The 22,241-nt window shown below is 37.5% G+C and overlaps 2 protein-coding genes across 2 annotated transcripts in view; one reads left to right on the top strand and one right to left on the bottom strand.

Moving 5' to 3' along the window:
• LOC141906947 (protein c-ets-1-A-like) overlaps positions 1-13,330 on the bottom strand; it is a 34,370-nt gene extending 21,040 nt beyond the window's left edge. Inside the window, exons 1-3 of the mRNA XM_074796449.1 lie at positions 13,154-13,330; positions 11,187-11,373; positions 10,908-11,031 (exon numbers count right to left, since the gene is read on the bottom strand). Coding sequence (XP_074652550.1) covers positions 10,908-11,031; positions 11,187-11,288 — 226 coding nt within the window. The 5' untranslated portion in view covers positions 11,289-11,373; positions 13,154-13,330. The remainder of the gene's footprint in view (positions 1-10,907; positions 11,032-11,186; positions 11,374-13,153) is intronic.
• Positions 13,331-13,708: 378 nt separating this feature from the next.
• Positions 13,709-22,241, top strand: part of LOC141907779 (ankyrin repeat and SOCS box protein 12-like) — an 83,044-nt gene continuing 74,511 nt past the window's right edge. Inside the window, exons 1-2 of the mRNA XM_074797522.1 lie at positions 13,709-13,730; positions 19,502-19,719. Of these exons, the coding sequence (XP_074653623.1) occupies positions 19,518-19,719 (202 nt within the window). The 5' untranslated portion in view covers positions 13,709-13,730; positions 19,502-19,517. The remainder of the gene's footprint in view (positions 13,731-19,501; positions 19,720-22,241) is intronic.

Genomic DNA, 22,241 nt, shown 5'->3' on the forward strand with positions numbered 1-22,241 from the left:
GAATAGGCAGCTAGCTAAGCGCCGAATCTGCGCTCACACTACAGCTAATACGCGGAATAATTTCCTAGTGTGAATGCTTAGTACCCTACTGAAATCCTAGTGTGAACGCAGCTATATACTATATTTTGTATGCTCGTCATATCTTTATGGTGTTCCAAAATATAAATGAATTGGATGAAGGAGGGGGATTTTTACCTACTTAGAAGAATAAGGGATTTTTTCCAAGGGGACTTTTACCAAAGGGATTTTTATCACTAACCATAAAACCGGCCTCTAAATGGTCAAACTGCCCAACATGGTATATATCCATCCCAAAAAGACAACATCTGATATTTAGAATCCAACATTAAAACCCCAAATCCCACTCTATGACGATGTTCCAAACGAATTCATTTCGTTATGGAGGAGGAATTTCGGTAATATTCCCTAATGCTGTTTTACTGTTCAGCAAAATTTCAAAACAGTATTAATCTATGTATTAACTATAAGATATGATGTATAGGGCCTAATATAATCACAAACTAGTTGGAACAATAATTATTCATTGATTACTTAACTTGCCCTTAACAATTCCCAGTAATCGTAAACAATTGAGCAAGAAAATACCAGATAACTTGTCATCTATCAATAAATTAATGGTCACCAATACCTTCTCCCTTTACAGTCTCTCGAACTGGATTTTAAGGCTCCCTAATCTTTTAAAGAGGTACAATAATACAAACAACCTCCTAAAATATTCGATTGGCTTCAATAAACAGTGTTTCGTAAATTCTTCTTTTGATAATCATCGATTCAATTCAAATAGATAAGTTGATAGAAATTGAGAATGAAATCAAGATCAACAACTACAAGCGACACCCGAATAAGCTTGATTACCAGCAGTATGAAGTTCCATTATGATATCTGGGGTTTATTTAATACGTAGAGGAATTCATCTATCTATTAATAAAGCGACTCTTTAAGCTATAATTAAGTCTAAAGAAATTTTGCCTTTATTTTCACAGAAGTGCCACAGTATGACAACCTACAGTTGGAGGAAATAGCCTTCAAATTCATAGAAATATGAAGACTCTTCACTAAAACAAACATCAATATACTGCATATATAAACTAGAAAGTGGGATTGGTTTCATCGTGTAGTTAATAATATCTGATGACTACGCCAGGAAGGGCTTTCATTAAACCCAGACGGCTTGATTATCTCAGATTTCTTGGGACCGTCAAAAAGCAAATTATGAATTTTGGAAAAAAAATCTAAAGCATTTCAGACAAGGCTGAATGCAACATAAGGACCATTATTTACTGAAAGGCTGAGGATTTTTCACACCATGAGATTCAGTGATAGTAAATTTTTTTCTGCAACAGGTTTTTTTAAGCTGACAATTGCTTTATAAACTTAAATGAAGTTTATAATCAATATTCATAGACAGGATTTAAGATTATAGACTGGTATTATTTTCAACCTTGGGGTTAACTTAATCGATTCAATAAAGCGAGTTGAGTCTGGGTTTAAGTTGATACTAGTCTATAAAACCAGGCTCTGAGGTATGCTAAACTGTGAGGCAACTTAAAGGATGTTGATTGCAGAAACTGATCACAGGGTTTTATAGTCCCAAGAATAGATGGCATGTAAGACAATATAACAACATATTTCTAGGTTTTAAATAAATAAATAAATCAGAAAAGGCAAATTGCAACACCTACTTCACAAGAACCATGCAGGAATTACAAGTTGCACAGTTTGCCACATCAGTATATCCACTGAATTTTCTTGGTACCAATTCAAAAACGTAAGTGCTTGAAAATTTTGGATCAGATTGATTGAATCCCGAACATTGATCGACGTTTTATCAGTGTATTTTTAGTCTATTCCAACTTACAGTTAAGATTCAGTTAGGTTTTAAAAGCAATGTGAGCAACAAATCATCATGTATATCATTAAATAATCTAATTATGCGTAAGTTTTACCAGGAAACAAAACATACATACAGAGTACCATATTCTGTACCATAATGACTGCAGCCACAATTCTTGGAATAACAGTAACTGGAGGTGTATTCATAGACATGATGTTATAATGAAACAAAAACAAAGCATATTAAGCAGCTAAAGCCCGCTACATACATATCCCTTCTGACAGAAAAGGGGTACCTGTTTCATAACGGTTCTGGCACAACCACCAGCCCAGTTTTCATATGGTTCAATGAAATAGCAAATTAATCATGTCATACAACAGACCCTGTATCAGAACTGGTCCTCCAAATACTGCCATCAAGACACCATTCCATGGCTGCAATTTAGAACCTACCAAAATTTACCTAATTCAAATTCTAGGGCCACAGTTTAATCACAACTGTGTCTTAGGTTTAAAGAATTCTTTGACACATTCTTTGAAATATTTATTCTTAAATTCTATGAATAGGGTTTGTTAATGAATTCTCAAAAAATGAAATTCGGATTTAAAACCCAGTCCAGCAAAATTTTTCAGTTATGAGTTCCATAAGTGTGAGGAGTGGTTCTCAATTTCATGAGAAGTTGAGAGGTGCACAAGATTTTTAGCTTCGCTTTTGCATAAGTACTCACGCCCACAACTAAAGCTCAGAAATTCTTTCTTTTTAGGGGATGAGAATTATTCGAAGAATAATAAAAAACTAACAACAACTGTTAAGTTCATAAATTTTAACTCGCACCTAACAGATAAAATTTGTCAGTCTAGAAATTGGCTAATGGCAACACCAATTTAGATTTTGTGGAAAACTAAAATTAAACTTTTAAAGATTAAAATTGAGCTAATTTACCAAGGCTGTTAGTGCACATGTTAGTGCAGTACTGTTTACATGAGATTGCAATGAACCTGTAGAGTACTATACAATAATGAGTAATAGTCAATGGTGGTATGGATCAACCAATCAACACAAAGCTAGCCTTATATGGTAAAAATTCTGAATGAACACCAAGGGTAGTAATAATTTGATTGACAGCAGTCATATTTGGGACTAGATAAAATCTAAATGAATGCTTACACTTTTATATAGCCAATGCTGTTGGTACATACTTTAGTGATAAGATCTTACATATCTATATCATTCGAGAACCAATTTCATGAGGTCAATATTGTTTATGAGCAATCTGGATTAAACATCATATTTTATGTACATTTTCATAACCGGACATTTTCATGGACCATGAGAATAATGGTCTAATCAGATCAAAATTTTAATTATTTAGTTAATTTCTAAGTATATTCAAGATTAAATCACAGTGACTCGTCGTTCAGTTGTAGGTTCATGCAATCTGCACTGCAATTTAGTTACAACTGCAAGAAAAATTCATCCCTCTCCATAACAACATAACTCATTGCTCCACCTTTCCGCGATGGAAAAATGATTTTTCGACTAATGAACCTGCATTAAAAAATTGCATGCAAAATTGCCACCTGATTGCAGGTTACTGCAACAGGTAATCAATCGCTGATCTAAGAAATCTTTTCCCTTGAAAATTTTCAAGCCAAATGGACGTCAGTATTTTAGCTAAGAGATGTTTCTCAAATAATAAACATTTAATTATTTCCTGATGCCAATGAAACACATATCAAATGACATAAAATCATTTTCCTATGAATCCTCCCAATTTGAAATCACCAGAAAAAAAAACAGTGTATATTTCACACTTCCTGATCCAGCCTTGTGTATCTGGCAACCCATATAGTATGGAATAAACTAAACACATACCAATCTGACTGACATTCAAACAAGTCCCCTTATTGGTTGCTAAGTAATGGGTGGTCCAGATACCTAGTGAGATTGTCCTAAATTTCAGTAAAATAACAACATATTTCATATCCATACAGCCACATATAGCCCGCATTTCTACACGTTCGCCATCCCAGAATTTAATTTTCATGGATTAACATTCTTTCATCAACTGTTTTATTGATTATGCTGGTTGACCAAAAAAGAACTTCCTATTTCTAAAAAAAAATGTCTAATATGATCTCTTGAATGTGGACAGATTTCAAATAGGTCTTTAAAGCGTATAAATCGGCATTTGGATCTTATTCTCCATGGCGGAGCTTACATACGTAAACTAAATGAATGTAAAATGTTTAATCATGATGATGTCCCAGATCCAGATCTATTGTTTTTTAAAGTAACAATATTTTGCTCAGAACACAGAACCAAAGTTATAGGTTGAGAAGTAACTTCATGTTTTCAATGCAGACAGAAATTCAATCTTAAGCTGGAAAAGCTTCATTCATGAGTGGGGACCCAAGATACAATGCAATACATGATTTTGTACAATTCTAATAAACAAGAGTTAAAATTTCAGAACTGAATTTTGAAAAAATCAGAACTGAAAAAAGGCTCAAATCGTGAGTATTTAATACTAAAATACTAATTAGTACTAAAACACGGACATACTAATCCAGAATTGTTGGGGTATAAGCTCATAAACTGACTGAAAATCGGTCTAACATTAAGCACGCTTTTGACCACCCGTCTCTGATGAAAAATCCAAATAATAAAGAAAAAAGACAGCCAAATCAACTCATATCGACAAGAAACAGACTTGATTTTATCAAAAAAGGAAGGAAGCACTTTAACGATCTATTGTCTGCGTTCAAACTGATAACATCCTCAGACCCGACCCACTGCCTTACCAAGGACTATTGGCCATATGAAATGATGATTAAATCATAACAAGCTCAGACGCGGTATGTTTGAAACAGGAAACTTTTCCCTTCGAATTGTTTCCTATGCTTAGATTAAGCCTATTTCCCTTGTGACAATTCAAATTGATGACTCCCGACTCTGGATTCGTCATAATTGCAAACCAACAATCCAATAGGCGTAGTAACAGTACATTATTGAGAACAGTCTAAATTTGGCCTGTACAAATTTAGAATGGACCAAGGGTTCACATTAGCAAAAGTTCCATTCCAATGAGGTACCGAACAGGATTCTAAGGCTCTCAAACAAGTCATCAAATAAAGATAAAATTGGCATCCCCAATGAGTGAATGGGGCCTATAGTTTAACCATAAAAAGATTTACCACAAGAAAAGATGATTTGAATTTAATTGAAATGTAGAAGAAATTGAAGCGTGGCCGATCTAGGCCCATTCTAAATTTTGGAACAGACTAATGCCTGACATACATCAGATTAGCAACTGATCTTATCCAGTTACCAGTAGTTCAGAGCTAGTACCCCTCATGGGGGTGTAGCTACCGAAAATCAATTGGTGCGACATATAATCCGGAAATATGCACGCATAGCCAAGTGAGCGCCGCAGAGAACGCTGAACGTCTGAGATGCGTTCTGATGGCTATGAGAGCTCATATTTGAGTAATTTTCTGTAGAGAATATATTGACACTAAGGTTTAACCTTAGATGACATAATGCCACTAAGGTTATCTATAGACATATCCAGATGTTTAACCACCCCAGGGCAGATAGGTTTCTGAGTTACCTATATCATGGCCAAATATGAGGGATCTGGGGGCACTACTGGGGCATAGAATCTATCCTCCATTTACCCACAAACTATGGAAGGAAATATATATTCATAAAAGCATAGAAGTTAACTATCATTATCGACCATTCAAATCGACCATTTTTGTTACTTCCAGAATATTTGCCAGGAATGAAATATTCATGTTAGTACAAGTCAAAATCATGAACTTTAAAAATTTTCTGTCGCCGACCCGTCGCTGTCAGTTGTAGACACGCTCAGATCGCCGCAATTGGCAAAAAACCAGTCACTGACGATCGCTGCCAGATGCTCGAATCAGTCGCTTCCAGTTGTAGTCGCAGTTGTAAGGGCAACCTGAGTGCCCCTTTACATCGAGAATCTAGCAAAAACCAGCAACTGCATGGCTCATGCCAGTCTCTAGGTCCATAGCATGTACATCGACAGCAACTTGAGGGCATCTCAAGTTAGTCACGTGTCATTTTGCTTTGTTTTTGTCAGTTGCAACCACGTGTTGTTGATTATGGAACGCTCACATACAACTAGTTGCTCAAAAGTGGAACACGGGCAACTGGCTGGAACTGGAGATAAATAGTTGCTTAAGCCTAGTGCACATGGGCGACATTTTCGAGCAATTCTCAAGCAACTGCCGGTGATACTTCCAAATACCGCACCACCCTAGGTAGTAGCTTGGCCATCTTGACAAGTCACATGATACAGATGTTTGGCGGGAAAGATATTTGCCTCTCCGTCGCCAGTGATAGCACACAAGAGACACCAAGCGATCGATTGCTCGATGGTTGTTAGCAGAACCAGTCACCGCAACTGGCGACTAAAAACCCCCTCGTGTGGGCCAGGCTTTACCAGTCGTAAGCGAGCTCACATCACACATTCAAACAACTGATCGTATCCAGCCAGTTCCTCTCCATACGCCGAAAACTGCCTTGCAACTAGTTGTCTCCTGTATGTGTGAACAGAAACTGGTTCCAGGTCCGTTCTAAATCGTTCTCAGAGGTATGAATTCAATTGTATTAATTGTATCAAGAAGCTGATTTATATAGTTTTCAGATTTCATATAATTTCTATCTTAAAAAGAAAATGAAACGATGAGAAAGTCATCATTCTATAAAGCTAAGCTCAAGTCGACTTACGACTCAATCAGATCTTTCTAACAAGCTGGGGAAAAAAAATATGCATAGGTACGATATGAAATAGCAATTTTTTTATCATTAACCTTTTTGACATGAGTTTACTCTGATTGATCGCAGACTGATCGTAACCCCGCATCGCAAGGATTAAACAAGTTCCATTCTCGACGACCTGATCAGATCGTCGCAGCCAATCAGCTGCATGTTTTGTATCACGTGACTTTCAGACTTAGTGATGATGAATCATAGTGCTTTTTTAAGATCCTGAGACAAATGAATCCGCAATCAATGATCATGTGTGTGCTACCGCTATTCTTAGGACTATGTAGTCGGGTCGTAAGTCGAACCAATCTTAGCTTAAATTAACACACATTTTCTGAATCGGTGACAATGACAAGGCTGGCAACTAATTACAATTTCAATGAATAGTTGAAGTCTTTCTGAGTGAGAAAGTCATCGGTATCAACTCATCTATCGAATAAGATTTGAAGGCCTGAAGTAAAACAGAGAGGATCTTGACTGAGTCTGCCAAAAATACTGATAGACCACTCAATTAGTGAGAGATTTCAAGACTAACAAGATACTTTTTAGTTTGATAAAGAGAGGCACAGAAATGCACTTTCAGCCCATATAGTTTTCACTAGTAGACGGCCTTCTAAAAGGTGTATTCATTACAACCTCATGTATTTGGTATTAATTCCCAGGGTATAGAATTTCGTTTCTATTCAATAAAATGTTTGCTCTCAAAATTATGCATCTACTCAACACACAGGGTCTACAGACCATTTAACCCTTTTATTGCCAATTGACCACTCGACAGTAAAACTAAGCTAATGCTTTTTAAGATCTATTTCTCAATAGACATATCTATTCCGCTAACTACTAGTTCAAAGATAGCCTCTTTAAAATGGAAATCATACTTCAACTGATTATAGCAAGATATTCAATTTCAGAATAGTTTACAGTAGTGTAGTATACATTTCAGAATAGTGTACAGTGTTCCCTTCGTGCAAATTGTTACTTTTCGAGGCGGCTGACTTAAACAATTAGTATTAGTGTTTTATGCCCATTTGGCAAATCCCATGCAATATTCATGCAATGATTCATTATATATAGGGGCCGATATCGTTTTTTGTATCTAGCTTTTTAAACACAAGTCAATTTTTTTGATAGAGAAGGTTGAAATGTTGTCAGACGGTAATCTATACAATGCGCTGGCATTAGCCTGAGCGCAAAAACTAAATTTGTGCTTACACTGCAAAAAAGAACTATGAGTACTGATTTGGAAATGGCAGGTTAGTCACTCATTCACGTGGTGAAGCTAATATTCAATAATAGTGAAAGCTCTAGAATAAAATAAAATAGTTAAGCTATGCAGTACTAATCGTCTCGTTATTTCAAGGCCCTATACATGTGGATGTCTGCAAATTTTCCTGGGAATCAAGGCAGATGATGACTGAAGAATTAAAGATTTTTATCAATTTGACATGACTGTGATTTGTAACTAAGTTGTTTTCGTGATACAATATTTTACCTAATTGTACATGGTATACCAATTAACTAAATCAGTTTGATATCATAATTACGTCTACAATCAAACAAGTTAGTTTCCAATTCCACATCTTTCAAAGGTCTATGAAAATGAAGCTCCCCAGTTTTTACAAATGGACCTTGCATAACCTATCATGCTCTTCTTTTCATGTTCTAATAAAAGAATCTACTTCAATTCAGATTGTTTACAAATATACTTTAGGGTCATTGACCCCAGGAGAATGAAAACTTTGTTTCTGGTCTGACATTTGCCCGTGGGCTTAGGATTCCTCATTACAGTTTTGGTAAGTTTTGACATCAATAAAATGCGGTTGACAATTTTTCAAATTGATAAAGCCATTTCAGCTAGAAGGCAGATGTTTTAGACATGAGGAAAGTGGTTTTTTTCCAGAATAGGAAGTAGACTGCCGTGGGGCCATGTTAGTTGGAGTTTATGACCAACAGGTGCATGGGACCTTGGAGTAATCAGTCTGATTACTCCAAGATGGGACAAACAGTGTGCATGTGAGCATATGGTGATCAACAGGCAAATTTAGTGTGACTGTGAAATTACTTGATAATGGCACTGACTTGTTGCCCATCTCCTGGTTCATGCAGCTGATACTGATCTTCGTCTAGTGTGGCAGGGTCTCATGCCTTGGCTTAGTGTAACGATGCCATCAGGTTCGAATCCCTGCCGAGGGAGGATGGATTTTCTCACATCAAAAAGTATTGGATCCTAGTTCCATATATGTATTGCATATGTAAGCACAGGTTTCTTGTGGTCTATACATCGCCAGATTGCAAGTAGCTGCAAGTTCGGATAGACCAGTCACTTGTCTGTGCTGCTACAGGTACACTACACACCCACTATAGGAAAATTTATGGGAACTACTGACAATGATAATAAACATTAAGCTTTCAATTTAATGACATCCTTTATTTTTCATGGGGCTAAAAACAATTAAAATCGATATAATGAGTTCAGAACTTTGATGAACTTAGATTTAATTTCATTAAATATAATGAATATATCAAGAACTATCATGAAAGAACTATCATGCAAGTGGGCAATGGATAAACTTAATAGTGATAAACTTAAACTTAATAAATCAACTAGGCCTAAATTAATATTTCAAAACATCTAAGTAAGCTATTAGGGCACAGACTGTCTTAAATCATCAAAGGTAAATACATTCAAATTGTGTGGTAATTTATATAGCAAACTGGCGTAGTGTCTGATAACATTGAAGTGAGATATGCTCATCATAAATTTACCTAAACTAATCCAGGAATAGGTCTAATAATCTCAAAAAGTGACATGTCAAAACATGCATTTGATTTCTTGTTCGTCAATGAAATGATGGTTAGTTTTCTATTTAATCTTCCTTGGCCTTTTTTTCCGTGGCCATTTTTTCCATGACCACTTTTTCCTATGCAAATACCTTGGCCATTCTTTCCTGGCCATTTTTTCCTTGGGCATTTTTTTCGTTCACCATAGTTAGTATACTAAAAGTATTGTTCCCAATGAGAATAGTGTAATGTAATGTCATGTGTACATTCCTATATAAAGCCTCCCTCACCATGACTGCAGTGAAGGCCTACATCTGTCCAATCTTACAGAATATCCAATAGGCCTAAGCGACATTAAGCCTCTATAGAGCAACTCTCTCAAAACAATACTTAACTGAAGCCTATGTCTACCATGCAGTATAATGAGACACAATTCAAAAGTAAAATAGATAAGGTCTAATTCAACCAAAAACAGATTTTTGCCTGCTGTTCATTAAACAACGATGAGCTTAAAACCTAAAGCCTAATCTGACCAAAATTCTGCAGGACCTGCCAATAAATGAAGGAAAAAAATCCATACCAGGAATGACATTCAACAATACGAAGCATACAAATTTTGACAATCTCTTCTGAATCTCCCTTCCCTGAATGGGCCTCATTTTTGAAATGCAGCTCATGGAAAACCATAGAAAGCATTGTCGGAGCTACTATAAGGTAAACTGTTCATGAAAACAGATGGTATTTCTAAAGGAGTACTGACCTACAATGAGTATGGTGCAGCAGAATAACCTGTTGACTATATAGGCCTATGTGACCTATTTAACCAGAGCTCAGCAATGACTCACTTTTTCCACCATATTCCACTTAGGCACTAGACCAGCTAAATAAAAATGTGTTCACACTATCACATAAACCCTTCTGCTAAAATTACCAAACTTTTAACTCACACAACTATAGACAGGGGCGCATCCAGGATTTTAGGAAAGAGGGGGCGCCCATAGCTGCCGATGCGCGAAGAATGCTCTGCTCTGTTACATGCGAAGGAACGAACAAAGGGAGAGCGCAAGAGGGGAATGTGCCCCTCTTGCCTACATACAATACTGATGCTTTTGTGAGGTAAGATAACGTACGTTTTATTATAGGCCTAATTGCGATAACAAAACTTGCGGCGCCCCCCCATGGATCCGCCACTGCTAGAGACTTCAGGCCTAAACTATTTACTGGGCGACACTTGATCAAAATTAAGGAAGATTCTGGTTCTAAGTACATTTAGGCCTAGGCCTTCCATACTAACTAGAAATAAGCTCTGTGGACCTAGACTTTTTAATTGTTTGAAGGTCAATAAACAAGATTTTAATGAAATCCCCATGAAAAATCAATATGGGCCTATTGGCTAAAACCATTTCATCCCCCAGCTTTTCATCCTCGGTAAATGCCCACCAAAAAGTTATGAGATATGTTGTCTTACCCAAGAACTGGTCATCCGTGAGGTCACTTAGGGACGGAACCTTTTGAATTGCTTCAGCTACTGTTTCTGTTTTAGGTTCCATGTGGGTTAAATCTTTACTCAGAATTTCCAACAGACATGAATTCTAAAATTAATGGAAATCATAAGGACAAGCGATTAGTCATAATACTGGTAGATAGGTATGAACTTTACGACTTATCTTCTTGCTTTTTGCTTAAGGTTACCAATTTTATGAATAATGGAAAAAATAACAACACAGACCCTAAGTTAAAAACTCACCTTCCGGGAAATCAAACTTTCACATTTTATGACTGGTTCGGTGAATGCTAATCTCTTCTCTGGTGGTTTCAATGTTGAACATTCACGTTTTAAAGTCGGCATTTCACCTCAAACCAGCTCTCATAAAATCCTTGATACTTTCGGGTTGAATGAACTTGACACCGGACTATGACTTCGATATTTCTTGCTAGTACAAAAAATATGATACTAGGGTATTTGGATAGTTCATTGAAATCAAATAAACACAAGTAATTTTGCTACTTCACAGCAGTCTAGCAAGGTTATTTCCATTCCTATCTATGCCATAGGCCTAGATCCCAAAAGGCTCAAGATTTATTCAATCAAGACCAGTCTAAAAGAAGATTCCTACTGCAAACATCAATACAAGGATCATACCTAGGTGGCCTTCATCTGTGTATAATTTGAATATGGTCAAATATTTAAAATTCAAGAGAATTCCGGATTAGGCCCTAGGCCTGATATATGGTACCCTTCCACACAAGCCAGACTAATGTTTGATTAAATAGTCAGTATAGGAGGTTATGGAGAAAATCATTAGAAGGTTGTTACTTCTTAAAAACGTTATTTTTCTGACTTTCAAAACTAGGTCTAGGCAACTGTCTTTCAAATTCATAAATGGCAAATGGTACACCCATCCTATTGAGAGGAATGAAATGGCTTTGAAAAAGCGGCTTAAATATGTTATGTGGTTTAGTCGTGCTGATCAATCCCAAGTAGAAGAGGGCAAATTTTTATTAGAAGAGGCAGATAATTTCAAACAAAAAGGCACACTTATCAGTCATCCGTCAATTCTGAAAAAAAAAAGAAATGGCAACAGAGTCGTCTAAATAAATCCGAAAAATAGTAAAAGGCATATTTGTAGGCCTACAGGATGAGGCAGCTAATTTTCAACAATTGATAATAATAATAGGAATCCAGGCATTTATAGGCCTACACTACACAAATTTAAACCATTATCGTACAGCTTAGAATTAACCTAACTAAAATCATTTGCGTGTTGAACGAGTTGCGTTCTCGTTTATCATTTCAATTGAAACGCATTGTACAGGCCATTTGAATGCGTTTTAAAACCAATACAACGATGCACGGAACGTGTTTAATTACTTTCCAAAACACCATGTTTAAATGTCAACGTTAATTCAATTCTAAGCTGTAGGCTAGAGTAGTAAAAGTGTTCTTTAAAACAAAAATTTTCAAGATGAGATTTAATATCGTCAATGTCATTACAGTTCCAAGGCTTATGAGGTTGGCCTAGATTATCCCATAAAATTGGTGCTACGAAAAGGCACACGATGCTCTTCAGTATTTCATTATTAGTGCATGCAAACTGCATCTCCATGCAGTAGATTTTCTAGAGAACACTTTGCATCAGGACTTCATTTATTGCACCAAGCAGCTGCCCAGTACCCCACCCATTTGTTGTAGATAAACCTATGTTTTTTTCCATAAGTTACGCTACCTAGAATACTGACTATTTCCAGGAAATTTTGACTCAATTTCTTGTCACTTAACACCCCCGGGCCCCGAGTAATTTTAGTACATCATCACCGGTATTTCTTTATGGTTGTAGGTTGCGGGAGGAACTTTCATTTGAACTATTATAGGCCTATAATATTTGTTGACGGTGATGGTTTGCGCTGTAGCCTATTTTGTCACACCAAATAATGCTTCGTAAGACGACAAATTGAATGAGCCCTATTACTACTAGCCTGCATAGGCCTAAATTTGTAAGCCCAGAAATCATAGCCTAATTCCATGCTTTCGAAACGTTTATCCTACCCATCCCAACAGAGCGAGATTTGCCGCTGACCACCAGACCTCTCCCAAATCATCATCCGATTCAGGGCAGCCAGCAGTTCAGTGCGCCATTCAGGGAAAAATACTGTCGTCAACCAGCAGACGGACACACACATATGTATAACTTCGACCCAGCAAAAATAACTTACCCGGCCCGTTTTCTCCACGACCACACACAATTCTACAAGTCAATCCGCAAGCGAAGGAATATTTCGAACAAGATTACGGACACTTTTTAAAGCTCGTTCACGTGTGTATCCAACAAGTGATCTATTAATACATTACACCACACTGACTCGACTGACTCGTCAACAAGTGTTTCTTCCCACGCGTGTGGCCTAATAATAGTAGTTTTACTTCGTGGAACAACTTTGGGGGCGTGGCTTCGAAGTTTCCAAGAACTATTTCACAGCCAGATGGCGCCACGTTATGGGGGGTCGCGCAAAAAGTATGTGAAGCATGATGAGATGCTGGAACGATGACACCAGTTACAGGACCACGCACGCCACGTCGCCGAAACTCTAGATTCGACCGGGTTTGACGCGATTCTTGAAAATATTGAGAGGAACACAACGTTAAAAACACACATCGACAAGATATTGTTGGCTGTTGGTTGTTAGTATATAAGACTTAAATAAAATGGGACAGAGAAATGCTTAACTTCTCATCAAGTTACAAGTTAACATGTAACATTATAGGTTGTACTTCATTTTTGGAAAGCCAAAAGTATATTTCCGCGTTGTTATTTCATATAATCTACTTTGCGAAATTTTCAAAGAATGCAAATATCCTAATGCAGTAACAGTCTGAAACCCGCCCTGTATAAGTCAATGAAATATGTGTAACGCTATGTAACACCCTGTATTGTAACAGGCTGTAACGCCCTGTAACGCGTGTAAAGTGAAATATGTGTTAAACCCTGTAACACTATGTAATACCCTGTAACAAGGGTGTAACAGGCTGTAACACCCTGTAACGTTATGTGAAACCCCTGTAACTCAAAGTGAAATATGTGTTACGCTATGTAACACCCTGTAACAAGGGTGCAACAGGCTGTAACACCCTGTAACGCTTTTCACTTTTAGTAACAGGGGTTTCACATAGTGTTACAGGGCGTTACAGCCTGTTATACTCAGCGTTTGCAGATCAGTTGCAGGCGTTTTGCGCACAGTGGCGTACCTCTCACACACAGACTAGGTTATATTTTATTACAGGAGCTACACGGGCTGTTAGCCTATCTTATATCATGTTACAAGTTACATGTAATGCAACTAAAAGCTAAGCATTTTGTGGTCCCTTTCTAAGCCACTCATGTCTGCGACGTAAATGCAGGCCTATGTTCGGCGAGTTATAGGGTCATCGGTGGAAAGATTTTTATCGCAGTAATCGTACATGTCAGAAGCATCGCGGATGACAGCACACGCAGCAATTGCCCGATCAACTAGTCTATTGGTCACACCAATCTCTCCATCCCCTCCCCCTTTCCATGTTCAGATCCGTAGTAGTGCCGTTCCAGCGTGTAATCACTAAGACTAAGATCAGCAAACGTGCCTTTGCCCTTAAATTGTGCACTACACCCATCTGAGAAAATAATCATTTTCTCTAATTCAATATTTCAACTAGTAGTTATATGACTTATCGCCAGATTAGTGTAGTACTCAACAGCATAAAAGTCATGAAGGGAATCGGCCAATAACCGTCCCTGTCAGAATCAAGATGGCCGACTAGCAGCCATTGTTGTTCGCCAAAATCAGCACTTTTTACACATTTTTGAAGTTTTTGATGGAAATTTTGAAGAGGCTTTGATCAATTACCTCAATCTTTCGTTTATATTTAAATCTACCAAGGGCCCATCAGCATAATAAAAATTGTCGTCCTATGACCTTTTTAGTGGCCAAAAATGTCAATTTTGGCCAGAATTCTAGGTCCTGTAGCTTCCTACTGGTTGCCATTTCTCAATGCAATTTGTGATGGGTATTCTTTGGAAATCAATGTTTTATACCTGAGACGGGTATTTTTGATCAGCCAATTATGACGCACTTGGTGGCCATCTTGTGGTGTCTTCTGTACTCATTCATGGGTGGGAAAAAGTTCTTCCACATTAAATTGATACCTTAGCATATTGTGCTACTATAATCAATTGGAAAGTTGTAGCCCATAATGTGTTCTATGATTTTGGTGAGTTTCAATGTCATTGGTTTTTGAATATGGCCACCAGGGGGCGTTGAATAACTCAATAACTTAGTATTTCTATGTTATATTGGTTCCTATGCATATTTTGTTACCACAATCAATTGCAAAGTTGTAGCTCATGACATCTTCCATGATTTTGGTGAGTTTTAAGGACATTAGTTATTCCATATGGTCACCAGGGGGCGTTGAATAGTAGAATAACTTTGTATTTCCTTATTAGATTGGTACCTGGGCAAATTTTGTTACCATGATCCATTGCAAAGTTGTATTTCATGACATGTACTATGATTGTGGTGAGTTTTAAGGTAATTGGGTTTTGCATATGGTCATCAAGGGGCGTTGAATAGTAGAATAACTTAGTATTACCATATGAAATTGGTAACAAGGCATATTTTGTCATCACAATTACAAAATCAGAGCTGCTGACATTTTCTATGATTGTGGTGGGTTTCAAGGTAATTGATTTTGTATATGGTCACTAGGGGGCGTTATGTATTGAAATTGTTAGATTGTTGAGCATTTGAAACCATTTCCCAAGTGGGCATGGTGTCCCTGGACCCATAGTTTGTCTATTGATGCTCGAACACGAAGCCATTGCAAGCGCTAAAAAGAAGATTTAAGCTAAAAGCAAAATCGGAAAATCGCAAAGCTTAGATAGGTGTACATAATTGACAGTAAAGAGATATTAGAATTTGCAATTTCATGTCAAACACTGGCGTTAGAAATATTTCTAACTGGCTGTCCCAAAATAATTGTCCATTTGCTATAACCAACCGACCCGACTTTTTCCGAACCGACTTCTAAAAAGTACCGACTGAAAACCTTTTTCTAGGGAATCGTAGAAATAAATGATTTTTTTTTTTTTCACAAAAAAACGGCCCACATCCTGCTGCAATGTATGAAGCGTCACTCGTACTGCTTCCTTAGGCTTATTAAATGATAACTCACTATCGTGCGTGGCCTAGTTAGTTTTTTCCAGGAAATTGGCTATCTTCCAACGAACTGTCATTCAACCATTCAGCCACTGCCAGTAAACAGCTGGTAGCGTGCACGCCCTCACATGATGATCTCGTGATTAAGTTAAACTGTAAAACCATTCCTGATTCGTAATATCATTTTTTCCGTAGAAACACAAAAATAATTTGTTTTGTAAAAACTTGGGTCGGTGTTAGGGCAGAGACATTTATTTTGGGATGACTCATTAATTTTCAAATTTCCCGTCAGTTGATGTAAAGAATACAGAATTAAATAAACATTTGATGAATTGAATAAACATGAGATTCTATTGATATTTCAGAAAAGAATATTTCATTGGGGATTTCCTAGAAATCTACATACTGAATAAATAATCAGGCCTTTATTATTAGAGAATCACAATTCATACATCCTTTAAATTCTATGTACGTTCGCACTTATGTCTGTCATTTTAAATACGTTCGCGCAAATTATCTGTCAAATTATGAATACGTTCGCGTTTTTAGCCCACTTGGGACTTAAGTCCCAGCGGGCTATTGCGTTCACTTTTCGTCCGTCGTCCGTTCCTCCGTACGTCCGTAGACGGAATCCAGTTATTTTAGGAAGTTTTGAAGATGCTTCAAGGTAATGTCTTGATATTTGGTTTACACATGTATCTACCCTAGACACATCTTCAGACCAAAAACTGGCCCTGTCAGAATCAAGATGGCCGACTGGCAGCCATTGTTGTTCGTCAAAATCAGCACTTTTTACACTTTTTGAGGGGATATGCCATCTGTCCTATTCCAAACCTAAAGTGCCCCTATACTCTCAGATATTAGGCAAAATAATGACGTACCACTTTTTAACAGGTAGTGCTAGTAAATCATGTGACCAGGACCCTTGGCCTACCTGGCTTCTCTCAAGGGGTGTCTAGATGGCATGTTAATTTTAACCATTTTACCCATTTACCCATTTTAATGGCCATCGTCAATCAGTCGCTCTGTGAAGTATATTCCCGCAGGACTTCAAAGTTGCACGTATAAGGCCACTTCTCAAGAAAGCTGGTCTAGACGAATCTAGACGATTTTAAGAAACCATAGACCTGCTTCTAACCTCAGTTTTATCTCTAAGATCCTTGAGGAAGTAGTTGACAGGAGACTCATGTCACATCTCAGCGAGTTTGGATTACAGAGTTTTTTCAAAGTGTTTACTCTAAATTTCACTCTACCGAAACGACATTAACTAAAGTTCAATCTGACATATCATAGCCCTGGACTGTGGTAATGTTGGTGTCTTAGTACTCTTGGATCTATCATCAGCCTTCGATACAATCGACCATGACATTCTGTTACACTGCCTATCAAATACTTTCCACATCAGAGGCACTGCCCTGAGCTGGTTTCAGTCATACCTCTCTGATAGATTTCAATCCGTTGTTATCGATGATGTTAAGTCAGATCCACACGGGCTAGAATATGGCGTGCCTTAAGGTTCCGTTTTTGGTACCTATAGATATTATGTAACCACATTCAATTGTTGTAAGTTATGACATGTTGTCTGATTGTGTTTGACTCTCAAGGTTATTGGCTTTTCTATATGGTCATCAGGGGGCATGGAATGGCTGAGTAACTTAGTATTTTCATATCATATTGGTACCTAGGCATATTTTGTAACGACAATGGATTGCAAAATTGTAGCTTGTGCCATGTTCTATGATCATTGTGAGTTTCAAGGTTACTAGTTTTTGAATATGGTCCCCAGGGGGCGTTGAATAGCTGAATAACTAAATATTTTCAATTATATAGGTACCTAGGCATATTTTGTAACCATAGTGAATTGCAGACTTAAGCTAGTGACATGTTCGAGTGTGGTGAGGTTTAAGGTCATTGATTTTTAGCCCACTTGGGACTTTAGTCCCAGCAGGCTATTGCGTTCACTTTTCGTCCGTCTGTCCGTTCGCGTCCGTCCGTCCGTCCGTAGACGGAATCCAGTTATTTTGGGAAGTTTTGAAGACGCTTTAATGTAATGTCTTGATATTTGGGTTATCCATGTATCTACCCTAGAAACATCTTCAGCCCAAACACTGGCCCTGTCAGAATCAAGATGGCCGACTGGCAGCCATTGTTGATCACCAAAATCAGCACTTTTTACGCGTTTTTGACCTTTTTGAGGGAAATTTTGAACACGCTTTAATCAATTACCTTGATCTTTCATATATACTTGAATCCCCCAGGGCCTATCAGCATAACAAAAATTGGGTCGATCGGACTCAAGATGGCCGTCCTATGACCTTTTAAGCGCCCAAAGATGTCAATTTTGGCCCGAATTCTGAGTCCTGTAGCTTCCTACTGGACTGCCATTTCTCATTGCAATTGCTGATGGGTATTCTTTGGAAAGGGATGTTTTATACCTGGGATAGGTATTTTTGATCAGCCATATATGACGCAAATGGCGGCCATCTTGGTGTCATCAGTACTCATTCGTAGTTTTTCGACATTATATTGATATCTAAGCATATTTTGATACAACAATGAATTGGAAAGTTGTAGCTTATAACGTGTTCTATGATTGTGGTGAGTTTCGAGGTCATTGGTTTTTGTATATTGCCACCAGGGGGCGTTGAATAATACAACATCTTAGTATTTCTATATTATATTTGTACCAATGCATATTTTGTTAGCACAATCAATTGCAAAGTTGTAGATCATGACATCGTCTATGATTGTGGTGAGTTTCAAGGACATTAGTTATTCTATATGGCCACTAGGGGGCGTTGAATAATAGAATAACTTAGTATTTCCTTATTATATTGGTACCTAGGCATATTTTGTTACCATGACCAATTGCAAAGTTGTAGCTCATGACATGTTCAATGATTGTGGTGAGTTTCAAGGACATTGGGTTTTGAATATGGTCACCAGGGGGCGTTGAATAGTAGAATAACTTAGTATTTCCATATTAAATTGGTAACAAGGCATATTTTGCCAGGGGGTGTTGAATATTGAAATTGTTAGATTGTTGAGTATTTGAAACCACTTCCTAAGTGGGCATGGTGTCCCTGGACCCCTTGTTTAATATTATCACGAGGGGCCTTGAATACTGAAATTTTCTGTTGGTTGACCATTTCAAACGATTTTCAGATGGGCATGGTCTCCCTGGACCCTCAGTTGCTTTTGTAATCGAGGTGGAAGCGGGGCTTCTTGGAATGATACATCATTCCAAGAAGCCCTGCTTCCACCTCGTGGTTCTTTACTGGGCTCACAATAGATAAAGATCTTCAAGCCGCTGATAAAACCCTGATTGGTGCATATTGGATTGAGAAGTTTGAAAATTAATTTTTTTTGTAGATTTATATTGAGGGTGATGAAAATGGCATTTCCAGCATCATTGATTAAGTCACTGGGATGGGATGATAATTTGACAGAAGTGGATACACTGTTACATGAATCGGCTCATGCTGGAGATTTAGAGGAAATCAAAGATATAATGAAATATGATGAAAACCGAAGACTAATCAACCAAAAAAATCGTCTTGGATGCTCTCCGCTGAGAATAGCTGCTGCAGGTATTGATATTTTGGTTTATAGGCCTAGGAACCTTTCAAATTGTGTGTATGTATGTAATCTCCGGGGGAAGAGGGTTAAAAATTGGCAACTATTACCTATGAAAATTGTGAAATCCTAGAAACTGATTTTACTTTGAACAGTCTCATACATAGCACCCTAACTTCCAGAAAATATAATGGTCAATTCCAGCGTGACTTATGAGACATTTGGTAAAATCTCTATCTGTTCAGTGCTTAATTCACACTTAATGCTATACATTTACTTTGTATCACTAATGCTAAAGTCTAAAAGACAGATAAGGCAAAAAATCAATTCAAAGTTTTCTTAGCAGTCTAGCTTCACTCTGGTACAATAGATACTTAAAGTACAGCGTGACTGATGGGACCAACCCTGACCACCATTTTTGTGCCACTTTTGTTAGCCCACTTGGGACTTTAGTCCCAGCAGGCTATTGCGTTCACTTTACTTGTGAGTTGTAAGGTACTATTTAAATAATACTTATGGGGTTTCATACCAACTAGAGGGGTGCAACTCAAAGGTCGGTATGTTGAAAGGCGTCCTTATGGTATTTGTGAGTTGCGGGCGAATTTTCGCTCGCAGAACTTTTATGGATCATTTTTTGATCCGTTCTCTGACGGTTGTACATGGACACGGACAAATGATGGACATGAAGAGGTATGCACTAGCGCCCTCTGTTTTTTGTTGTCAGCCAATCGTTCACATCTATGAAACCCGGCCCTGACGCATCTGTGGTGTCGAACAAGGAAACAGTAATGACAGTGGCTTCGATTGAAATGGAGGAACCAGACGCTCCAAACGCTAGGTTTGTTACGCTCTTCAGTATCAATATTTTGTGCCAGCTCTAATTCTGCAAATAAACCACTTCACTTGAATAACATATTTTCTGGCGATTTAGTCAATCTGAGGCTGGCACTTCTAAAAAGAGCTACCGTATTTTCCGGTGTACAAGTCGACCTGGTGTATAAGTCGAGGTCAAATTTTCAGTTTAAAAGGTTGTGCTAGGGCTATAGTCGGTGTATAAGTCGAGTTGCTTCTTCATGTGTTTACATATGTCACATTGAAAACAGTGCCGATGTCATTCTCATAGTAGTTGAGAGTCTTTACCACTAATTGCATTGGGATCTGTTGTTTCTAATATTAAATTACCGGATTGGTGCTCATTGTTTGTATCCACGTGTTGAATGTATAGTGTATACGTTGAATGCCGCGAGCCTGTAGTCTTATTATTAGACTGACCGTGTATTGATTATTGGCACGCTGCCACAGCATCGCGGCTTATATAAACACTATGATGAATATACGCGGTTTTCTTTCTCTTTTGATTTTTAACATTAGTTAATTTTGAAACATTTTCAAACTATAAGAAACTATTTTTATCAACATCCTAAATTCCAATTGGTATATGAGTGTAGCCTAACATAAATTAATATTCCATTTCATCATGGCGACCTTGAACTCTAAACATCGTCAGTTTAAAACGATATCGAAAGTGCAGCCGGTGTATAAGTGGACCTACGTTTTTTGGACATGATTTTTGGTCTCAAAAACTCGACTTATACACCAGAAAATACGGTAAGAGTTCATCATTGTGCAACCCACATGATGAAGACGGACACAGGTTTATAGAATAGCTTTTTCTCCTCAATTTATGCTTACTGAAATCAGTTACATCATTATACACGTCGGATAAATAAATCCGTCGTTGGACATTGTCTATATATATATATATATATATATATATATATATATATATATATATATATATATATATATATATATATATATATATATATATATATATATATATATATATTATTTTCCTGTTTACTTTGCAAGGGGCTGTACCGTTGTGGTCTTAGACTCCTTGTTTTGTGCCGGGAAAGTCAGTGGGAGTCTTTGAATTTGAAAGGATCGCAGACAATGTCCTTGAAACCCATTAATTTTTACAGTTAAAAAATTATTGCTGAGTTATATGGCAGAGTGGTGTGCGTTGATTCCTAACTGCGGACGTTTTGCGTAGCAACAGTTTGTGTCTAGCCATATCACTGTATACTACACGAGGCTAGCGCGCTGGCAGATCACTAGTGTCTCACACTGCACATGCTACAGTGACAGCATATGCTCATATTGCCGTGCGCGTTATGAATACGTGCGTCTTTCATACAGTAAAATAAGATTTTTGAATGAAATATACTTTATCATAGATTTTCATTGAAGTTGTTGTTGTTCAGCCTGGCCCTAAATCCTCATCGACAAACGACGACAAACGATGACAAGGATGCACAGTACCAATACGCTCATTTATTTACAACCAGAATAATGACAGAACGACTAAGCGAGTCAGTGAGGTTTGCTACAAAGGTAAAAAAATACAAATTTAGACAAATAACATTCAAAAAGGCCAAAATTTAGTTTTAAATTCAGCAAATCTAAATTGATAAAAGTACTTACAATAACTGTGCCGTACAAGGGGGAAGATAGAACCAGACTGACGCCTAGC

The sequence above is a fragment of the Tubulanus polymorphus genome, chromosome 6, assembly GCF_964204645.1.
Source record: "Tubulanus polymorphus chromosome 6, tnTubPoly1.2, whole genome shotgun sequence".
NCBI lineage: Eukaryota > Metazoa > Nemertea > Palaeonemertea > Tubulaniformes > Tubulanidae > Tubulanus > Tubulanus polymorphus.